The sequence below is a fragment of the Oncorhynchus keta genome, chromosome 13 (assembly GCF_023373465.1).
Source record: "Oncorhynchus keta strain PuntledgeMale-10-30-2019 chromosome 13, Oket_V2, whole genome shotgun sequence".
Lineage (NCBI taxonomy): Eukaryota > Metazoa > Chordata > Actinopteri > Salmoniformes > Salmonidae > Oncorhynchus > Oncorhynchus keta.
The window spans coordinates 34155702-34165944 of record NC_068433.1 but is presented as its reverse complement, the minus strand read 5'-3'; the positions used below and the strand labels follow the sequence as shown (position 1 = coordinate 34165944).

At 44.9% G+C, this 10243-nt stretch overlaps 2 protein-coding genes across 6 annotated transcripts in view; one reads left to right on the top strand and one right to left on the bottom strand.

The window, feature by feature from the left end:
- Positions 1–295: 295 nt before the first annotated feature.
- ccdc166 (coiled-coil domain containing 166) lies at positions 296–5099 on the bottom strand. Of its 4 annotated transcripts, none has more exons than XM_035784002.2 (10): positions 4962–5099; positions 3492–3610; positions 3316–3369; positions 2558–2612; positions 2030–2174; positions 1875–1954; positions 1483–1604; positions 1360–1414; positions 1164–1250; positions 296–1067 (listed from the first exon to the last, which is right to left on the bottom strand). In XM_035784002.2, exons 1-10 carry the CDS (start codon positions 4965–4967, stop codon positions 870–872), a joined length of 921 nt encoding a protein of 306 aa, XP_035639895.1. In that variant the 5' UTR covers positions 4968–5099; the 3' UTR covers positions 296–869. The 4 variants fall into 4 exon arrangements, with proteins under 4 accessions (XP_035639895.1, XP_035639894.1, XP_035639897.1 ...); XM_035784001.2 differs by lacking the exon at positions 4962–5099 and adding an exon at positions 4542–4565; XM_035784004.2 differs by lacking the exon at positions 4962–5099 and adding an exon at positions 4228–4365.
- Positions 4352–10243, top strand: part of si:dkey-183c6.8 (protein O-GlcNAcase) — a 46975-nt gene continuing 41083 nt past the window's right edge. For both annotated transcript variants that reach the window (XM_035784000.2, XM_035783998.2), the window contains exon 1: positions 4352–4807. In XM_035784000.2, the coding sequence (XP_035639893.1) occupies positions 4768–4807 (40 nt within the window). In that variant the 5' untranslated portion in view covers positions 4352–4767. The remainder of the gene's footprint in view (positions 4808–10243) is intronic.

Sequence of the window (10243 nt, the reverse complement as noted above, 5' to 3'; positions counted from 1 at the left end):
GTCTGCGCATGCTCTGAGGACGCGGCTAGGAATGCAGTCTGGGCCGGCAGTCGTGCGAAGGTTAACACATTTAAATGTTTTACTCACGTTGGCTGCGGTGAAGGAGAGCCCACAGGTTTTGGTAGCGGGCCGTGTCGGTGGTACTTTATTGTCCTCAAAGCGAACAAAGAAGCTGCTTAGTTAGTCTGGTCCTGTCATGTGGATGCATTTTCTTGGCAAAGGAGAAATATTTATTAACAGGGATGTAAACAAATTTGTGCACAATATTTTAGAGAAATAAGCTTTTGTGCATATGGAAATTTCCAGGATCTTTTATTTCAGCTCATGAAACATGGAACCAACAATTTACATGTTGCCTTCATACACACGTATCTATCTATCTATATACATTACCAGTCAAAAGTTTGGACACACCTACTCATTCAAAGGTTTTTCTTAATTTTTACTATTTTCTACATTGCAGAATAATAGTGAAGACATCAAAACTATGAAATAACACATGTGGAATCATGTAGTAAACAAAAATATGTTAAACAAATCAAAATATATTCAAAGTAGCCACACTTTGCCTTGATGACAGCTTTGCACTCTTGGCATTCTCTCAGCCAGCATCATGAGGTATTCACCTGGAATGCATTTTAATTAACGTGTCTTCAAAAGCAATAAGGAAAGAAATTCCACAAATTAACTTTTAACAAGGCACACCTGTTAATTGAAATGCATTCCAGGTGACTACCCATTGATGCTGGTTGAGAGAATGCCGAGAGTGTGCAAAGCTGTCATCAAGGCAAAGGGTGGCAACTTTGAAGAATCTCATATTTTGATCGAACACTTTTTTGGTTACTACATGATTCCATATGTATTATCTCTCAGGTATCTGCTGTGCGGTGGCGTCTTGTGTCTTCTCTCCCACTGTCCACCCCCAGTGGCCGAGTGTGGGACCCTTGTGGGGTCGGCCCCGGGGTGGCTCGGAGGCGCCTCAGCTCCCTGACGTACTCCCTCTCCAGTAGGAGCTGCTGCCTCTGGGCCTGGAGCTGGTCTTGAAGTCCCCTCAGGGAGTGGGCTCTCTGGATCAATCAATCAACCAACCAACCAACCACTGAATCAAACCAATCGATCAATCCATCAATGAATCAATGCATTCATCCATCTTTTGGCTATACCTGGATCAGCTGCTGCAGCTCCTCCCTCAGATGCTGGTTTTCCAGGGACACAGCTCTAGTGTGGGACATTAGGCAGCGAGATGCCTCCTAGGGGGAGGAGAGGGGGTGGGTATGGAGGTGTGTGTTTGTGTACACATGTTCTTGTGGCTGTGCGTACGCATGCATGCATGTCTATGCATGTGTGTGTGTTACTCACCCTATTAGCAGCGAGGGCCAGGGCCTGTATTTTTTGTTTGGCCTGTGCTTCGTACCTATAATAATAAAAATAATACATTTACAAAGGAATTTACAGTCATGCACACACACTTTTTCCATTTACCTCTCTTTCTCACTGAGGAAGCCAGCCTTCAGGGCCTGCAGGGATTCAGAGTGACGACAGTGCATACTGGTCACCTCCCTCTCTAGCTCTGCTATACGCCCCAGCTGCTGCTGCTGCAAGCTCTGTCACACACACACAATATTAAAGCACACACATGAATAGCCATGTCTATACAGTATACACACACACTCACATATGCATATAGCCATGCAAAGGGTACTAATATAAAATAACATTATAATAAAATGTGTAATATTAGTAGATCATATATTCTGTACACTAAGTTGTTGTGTGTGAGGAGAGGAAAGGAGAAGTAAGAGGAGATGAGAAGGCAGAGGAGAGAATGAGAAGATGGGTGGGGGGTAGGAGGAAAGGGTGAGGAAGTGTCATACTTTAAATTCCCGGAGCTCAGCAATCTCAATATTTAACAGCGCCAGTTCATTCTCCTTCTCCAGAATCTCCTTCTTCAGCTCTGTTAGGATAGGTTAGATTAGAGTTAGCTTCCTGCTCTCTGCTCATTGGCCCCTGGCACTTCCTGCTGACTCACCATTGGCCTGTTCCTGGTATTTGTCCAGATTCTCCTCCCTCTGTCTCTTCAGGTTCTCCTGCGCCTGGTGGTTTTGGTCGCTAAGGGTGACGATGGCACTCTGACGCTTCTGGGTCCGCTTGGACATGTACGACATGTACTCTTGCTGAGAAGGCGAGAGATAGGGTCAGGAGGAGAGGGATAAGGAATTATATGCATTGTCACTTTACCCCTACCTACATGTACAAATGACCTCAACTAACCTGTACCCCTGCACATTGACTCGGTACCGGTACCTCCTGTATATAGCCTCGTTATTGTGTTACTTTTTAGTTTTTATTTCATTTTATTTAGTAAATATTTTTTTAACTCTATTTCTTGAACTGCATTGTTAGTTAAGGGCTTGTCAAGTAAGAATTTCACAGTAAGGTCTACTAGACCTGTGGTATTCGGCACGTGACAAATCAAATTTGATTTGATTTTATAGGGAGGGAGATGGGAAAGAGAGAGATGGGGAGAAAGAGAGTGTCAGCCTTTACTGTCACTCACGCTCTCCATGCGAGTCTGGTTGGCCTCATTCTGTAGGAACTCATTCTCACGCCGTCTGGTACAGCAGCCGCAGTTAAGGGAAGTGAGGAAAGTATTCTTGAGAAGCTATCGCTATCACATGAACAGGGGTGGGTCAATTCTAATTGACGGCAGTTAATTCAGGAGGTAAAATGAAATTCAAAATTCCCATTATTAAAGAAGGGCATTTTTACAATTATTTTCAATGATAACTGAAATGTAGAAGCTATTTATTTCAAAAGTTTTTAATTCAAGACTACTTCCTGATTTAAATACTTTCAATTCTAATTGTCCCAAATACTGGAACGGAGGGTAACTATTTTAAAAGGGCCCTTCACTTAAACAAAAATGGATGCAGATTAATTAACAGTTTACAATTTAGCGGACTTGTGTGTGTCTGTGACAACTAAATCCTGGCTGTCTACCTGCAGTGTACAAAGTGAAAGCTTTGGGAATCGTCCTGGACTGGGACGCCATCTGCCAGACCTTCTGAACAGGTGGTCTTGTGCAGACAACTTCCAGGAATAGTGTTCATTATGTGGCTTCATCAGTGCCTGCTCTAGTAAGGCAGAAACAGACTGCTTGAACTGCATTTGTCTTTATGGCCAAATGTCACATGTTCTGGTTATCATTTGCCCAGTGGGCCTGTATAAATTGAATTGGCAGATGTGTTAGAAATGCCTGGGCCGATTTCTGGTTCCACTCTGTCACTGTTGTGAAGTCTGGGATTTAAAGGATACAACTTTTCCACTTTCCTCTTGAGGTTGTTCAAGGTGTCGGTTAGCTTGTCGTACCTGTAGGTTACAGGAAGTGAAGTACAGAGTCACATGATGACAGGCAAGCAGACAGACGGGTAGGCATAGAGAGAGAGAGACAGGCAGATAGGCTAGCAGGCAGACAGACAGACATGTCTCACTCTCTCTGAAGCAGAGCCTCACTGTCAGACCCAGGGTGTTCTGAGTCCTCTACTCCTTGTCCAGCTGTATCCTGCTTAAGGGCAGACTCTCCTTTCTTCTTAGGGGGCATTCTAGTTGCCTACACACACACACACACACACACACACACACACACACACACACGTCATCTATAGGGATCATTCTTTGCAGAAACAGTGACATTTGATTGAATGGCATCATCATGTTCCATATCGCTGCTTTACCGCTCACCACATCTCACCAGTAGCCTATGTAACGTTAGCCAAGCATGAGTCCACCATACCGCCGCCCACGCTTGTTAACAACCCGGTTACAAGAGAGCACTGGGGCACCGAAAGCGCTGCGAGTTAGTTAGCTAGCTAACCGCATCAGTAATGATCACTGATCAGACTACACTCAACGCTGGCTGTGCTGTTCGCATTTGTTGGCTCAGCTCTCTATCAACTTTCCATTGGGTGTAAATATAGCTTTGAATACATCTCTAGTTATAAAGTGTAATTTGATAGCTACAAAAGTAGCAAACATCTAGTTATGTCTCACCTTCACGTTTGTTTAAAACGCTCCCTTGTTGCCAAGACAACTACATTGACAACACATTTCTACAGGGAAGTCACGTTCCCTAAAAATGAAAACAATCAAGGTCCTAAAGACCGCATTTATATAAAAACACGGATCAGTCCGAGCATGGAGTTACAATGTTACATATGTTCCACTGACCGCATTTGCCCCGCTGCCGAACTTGACCCATCATTACCACGGTTCGGTGATCTGATTTCACATTGCATTACCGTAAAGATCTGCTCAAAAGGGCAACGGACAGACAATCGCTCTACTATCATGCTTCCAGCGGGCGGCTTTGCCTTGCCTGACAGCCGTTTACTTTGGCAATAAACGTCAACATTTGTATTACAATACAGCTCGTTTATATAAATAAAACATATCTCCTATAAATAACAAATAGCTCGGCATTTTGAAGATTACAACGTTTCATATCAACACAGACGAGGAAATTAGTATCCTCCATTCCTCACATCTTGCATTTGCGTGCAGGAGGTGAGTGCGCCTGTGCGGGGGTTGAACTAGCTGAGCCAGCCGTGGCGGCACAGATGGAAAGGATGGAAATGGAGAACTACTCCGGCGCTTGACCTGAGACGGTACTAGGAAACGTTCGGTAGGCTAGGCTACTGCTCCGGTCGGTTGGATTGCTGGAGAGAGGCGAGGCGCACGGTGAAAGCAGGGGCGACACAGACAGAAAAGATGGACGGGAGAAGCGAGTTCCTTTGCGGGGTTGTGGAAGGTAAGGACAACGGTCGTCTGGTTATCTGATCTTTTAATGTTCACGGAGAAGTTCATATGAAATACCATGCATAAAAAACAATATTTTCAGTGTTTGTAAAGCTTTTAAATGTGGTTGCTATTGTAGCCCTATGATCAATCAGACATAACCTCACATTCATCTTTTATTCTCGTGATCTTCATTTTCTCATCATTGGTGTCCCAGTTAGTTTGCCATCTATCAAGCCTGCTACTCCAGTTTTCGAGTATCACCAAAAGCACACATTTTTGTTGTAGCCTCTGACAAAAAAAACACCTGAGGTGCGTTCAGTTCACTTCAACGTTTGCTACCTTGCAGAGCGGTTTGTACTGACAGACACGTTTATCCAAAACGTTCTTGAACAGACTTTGAGGTACGTTTGCTCCCGTTTGGTGAGTGTGTCTTAAAGCAACGAGTGACATATTTAAAGGGCAGTGGCCATGCTAAAATCCTACCTCAACCCACAAACCAACCTTCCCTATGTTCAATTGATCATTCAGTACAGCACCTTTTCCATTCAATTGAATGTTCCATAACCTAAAAACTTACTGAACGCAGCCCTGATTCAATTCATTGTGGGCCTAATGTTTATTTGACAAGTTGAATCGGGTGTGCTTGTCCAGGGTTAAAAAGGTGTACTGTTGGGGGTACTTGTGGACTGGAATTGGGAACCACTGAGCTAGTCAGTCAGTCTCTCTCTTGTGTTCTAAGGTGAGAGATAGAGACAATCTGAAAGGAGCATGGAGAAAAACATTGATAGAAAAGATAATGATGTGACTGCACACAGCTGGATCCAGAATACCCCCTCCTCACTACTGACCAGTAGCGGTGCATGGGTAAAATCACTGTGGAACCACAGAGATTTAGAACCACAGAGAGTTACTGCAAGTCGCAAAGAAAAACAGGAGCTGCTTCCACTATTCCAGGACCATTTAAATTTCAACATCAATATAATTAATATAACCTCTGCTTTTTAAAAATGTTTTATTTCACCTTTTATTTAACCAGGTAGGCTAATTGAGAACAAGTTCTCATTTACAACTGCAACCTGGCCAAGATGAAGCAAAATAGTGCGACACAAGCAACACAGAGTTACACATGGAATAAACATTTACATTTACATTTAAGTCATTTAGCAGACGCTCTTATCCAGGGCGACTTACAAATTGGTGCATTCACCTTATGACATCCAGTGAAACAGCCACTTTACAATAGTGCATCTAAATCTTTTAAGGGGGGTGAGAAGGATTACTTTATCCTATCCTAGGTATTCCTTAAAGAGGTGGGGTTTCAGGTGTCTCCGGAAGGTGGTGATTGACTCCGCTGTCCTGGCGTCGTGAGGGAGTGTGTTCCACCATTGGGGAGCCAGAGCAGCGAACAGTTTTGACTGGGCTGAGCGGGAACTGTACTTCCTCAGTGGTAGGGAGGCGAGCAGGCCAGAGGTGGATGAACGCAGTGCCCTTGTTTGGGTGTAGGGCCTGATCAGAGCCTGGAGGTACTGAGGTGCCGTTCCCTCACAGCTCCGTAGGCAAGCACCATGGTCTTGTAGCGGATGCGAGCTTCAACTGGAAGCCAGTGGAGAGAGCGGAGGAGCGGGGTGACGTGAGAGAACTTGGGAAGGTTGAAACCAGACGGGCTGCGGCGTTCTGGATGAGTTGTAGGGTTTAATGGCACAGGCAGGGAGCCCAGCCAACAGCGAGTTGCAGTAATCCAGACGGGAGATGACAAGTGCCTGGATTAGGACCTGCGCCGCTTCCTGTGTGAGGCAGGGTCGTACTCTGCGGATGTTGTAGAGCATGAACCTACAGGAACGGGCCACCGCCTTGATGTTAGTTGAGAACGACAGGGTGTTGTCCAGGATCACGCCAAGGTTCTTAGCGCTCTGGGAGGAGGACACAATGGAGTTGTCAACCGTGATGGCGAGATCATGGAACGGGCAGTCCTTCCCCGGGAGGAAGAGCAGCTCCGTCTTGCCGAGGTTCAGCTTGAGGTGGTGATCCGTCATCCACACTGATATGTCTGCCAGACATGCAGAGATGCGATTCACCACCTGGTCATCAGAAGGAGGAAAGGAGAAGATTAATTGTGTGTCGTCTGCATAGCAATGATAGGAGAGACCATGTGAGGTTATGACAGAGCCAAGTGACTTGGTGTATAGCGAGAATAAACAAACATACAGTCAATAACGCAATATATACAGTGGGTGCAAATGAGGTATGATAAGGGAGGTAAGGCAATAAATAGGCCATAGTGGCGAAATAATTACAATGAAGCAATTAAACACGAGTGAAAGATGTGCAGAAGATAAATGTACAAGTAGAGATACTGGGGTGCAAAGAAGCAAACAATAAAATAACTAAATAACAGTATGGGGATGAGGTATTTGGATGGGCTATTTACAGATGGGCTAGGTGCAGTGATCTGTGAGCTGCTCTGACAGCTGGTGCTTACAGTTAGTGAGGGAGATATGAGTCTCCAGCTTCAGTGGATTAAAAATTATATATTTTTTGTCTGGAGCAGTTTGGGTCTAGAGTGTCTCCCCCTTTTGAAGAGGGGGATGACAGTGGCAGATTTCCAATCTTCGGGGATCTCAGACGATACCAAAGTGAGGTTGAACAGGCTAGTAATAGGGGTTGCAAATTACTGTTTGAAAAAGCTAGCCTTTGCTTTCCTAACTGCCTGTGTATATATTGGTTCCTAACTTCCCTGAAAAGTTGCATATTGTGGGAGCTATTTGATACTAATGCAGTACGCCACAGGATGTGTTTGTGCTGGTCAAGAGCAGTCAGGTCTGGAGTGAACCAAGGGCAATATCTGTTGCTGGTTCTATTTTTTTTAATGGGGCAAGCTTATTTAACTTCTTATGGCTGGGGGGCAGTATTGAGTAGCTTGGATGAATAAGGTGTCCAGAGTAAACTGCCTGCTACTCTGGCCCAGAAGCTAAGATATGCATATTATTAGTAGATTTGGATAGAAAAACACAAATCCAACCAGGAAGTGGGAAATCCTGAGGTTTGTAGTTTTTCAACTCTTTGCCTATCCAAGATGCAGTGTAAATTTGGTCCGATTGCACTTCCTAAGGCTTCCACTAGATGACAACAGTCTTTAGAACCTTGTTTGAGGCTTCTACTGTGAAGGGGGAGAGAATGAGTGCTGTTTCAACCAGAGGTCTGGCAGTGCCATGAGCTCAGTCTCGCGCACGACCGTGAGAGTTAGCTGCTTTATCGAACAAAACATGCATGTATTGTGTAACATGAAGTCCTACGAGTGTCATCTGATGAAGATCATCAAAGGTTAGTGATTCATTTTATCTCTATTTCTGCTTTTTGTGACCCCTCTCTTTGGCTGGAAAAATTGATGTGTTTTTCTGTGACTAGGTGCTGACCTATTATATTTGTTTGGTGTGCTTTCGTCGTAAAGCCTTTTTGAAATTGGACACAATGGTGGGATTAACAACAAGTTTATCTTTAAAATAGTGTAAAATACTTGTATGTTTGAGGAATTTTAATTATGAGATTTCTGTTGTTTGAATTTGGCGCCCTGCACTTTCACTGGCTGTTGTCATATCGATCCCGTTAACGGGATTTCAGACGTAAGACGTTTTAAGATGATGAGGAAAGCACTTTTTAAAGAACAATCAGACATTCTCTACTGATGGAATGAGGTCAATATCCTTCCAGGATACCCGGGCCAGGTCGATTAGAAAGGCCTGCTCACTGAAGTGATTTAGGGAGCGTTTGACAGTGATGAGGGGTGGTCGTTTGACCGCAGACCCATTACGGATGCAGGCAATGAGGCAGTGATTGCTGATATCCTGGTTGAAGACATCAGAGGTGTATTTGGAGGGCAGGTTGGTTAGGATGGTATCTATGAGGGTGCCCGTGTTTACGGATTTGGGGTTGTACCTGGTAGATTCATTGATAATTTGTGTGAGATTGAGGGCATCAAGCTTAGATTGTAGGATGGCCGGGGTGTTAAGCATGTACCAGTTTAGGTCACCTAACAGCACAAGCTCTGAAGATAGATGGGGGGGGGGGCAATCAATTCACATATGGTGTCCAGGGCAGAGGGAGGTCTATTGCAAGCCGCAACAGTGAGAGACTTGTTTCTGGAAAGGTGGATTTTTTTAAAAAGTAGAAGCTCAAATTGTTTGGGAAACAGACCTGGATGGTATAAGACAGAACTCTGCAGGCTATCTCTCCAGTAGATTGAAACTCCGCCCCCTTTGGCAGTTCTATCTTGTCATTTTTGTTGTTGTTGGCCTTCCTAAACCAGGATTCAGACACGGCTAGGACATCCGTGTTGGCAGAGTGTGCTAAAAGCACTAAATAAAACAAACTTAGGGAGGAGGCTTCTTATGTTAACATGCATGAAACCAAGGCTTTTACGGTTACAGAAGTCAACAAATGAGAGTGCCTGGGGAATGGGAGTGGAGCTAGTCACTGCAGGTCCTGGATTAACCTCTACATCACCAGAGGAGGAGTAGGATAAGGGTACGGCTAAAGGCTATAAGAACCCGTCTTCTAGTATGTTCGGAGCAGAGAGTGAAAGGAGAAAGTTTCTGGGTTTGTTAGAATAGATTCAAGGAATAATGTACAGACAACGGTATGGTAGGATGTGAATACAGCAGAGGTAAACCTAGGCATTGAGTGACGATGAGAGAGGTATTGTCTCTAGAGACACCATTTGAACCAGGTGAGGTCACCGCATGTGTGGGAGGTGGAACAAAAGGGTTAGCTAAGGCATATTGAGCAGGGCAGGAGGCTCTACAGTGAAATAAGACAATCACTAACCAAAACAGCAATGTACAAGGCATATTGACATTAGGGAGATGCATGCGTAGCCAAGTGATCATAGGGTCCAGTGAGTTGCTAGGTGACCTGGAGGCACGGTGATTCGGACAGCTAGCAGATGGGCATTCAGGGGATGTTGCGATGGAGGAGGCTATTGAAAAAAAAAACCTTGGGCGGATTACGTCGGTAGTCCAGTCGTGATGAATCGGCGGGGCTCCATTTCAGCAATGAAAGGGGTCCAGGCCAATTTGCAAAATAGGTATTGTGGCCCAAGGAGTGGCTGATGGACCTCTTCAGCTCGCCGGGAGATGGGCCTAGCATAGGATAGCTCCAGGCTAATTGGTGCTTGCTTCGGAACAGAGATGTTATCCAGGAGTAGCCAATCGGATAGCAGCTAGCTAGCTGCGATGATCCAGGTGGAAAGGTTCAAAGCTTGCGGTAGGAATCCGGAGATATGGAGAAGAAGTCCTATGGGTTGAATCGCACTGTGCAGACTGGCAGGAGTTGTCCGGCCTAAAGGTTAGCTGATGACCGCTAGCAGTGGTTAGCTGACTACTAGCTTGTAGCCAGCTAGTTAGCTTCTTTTGGGGGTTCCGGTTCTAAAGTAAAGAAAATAGCAGATCCA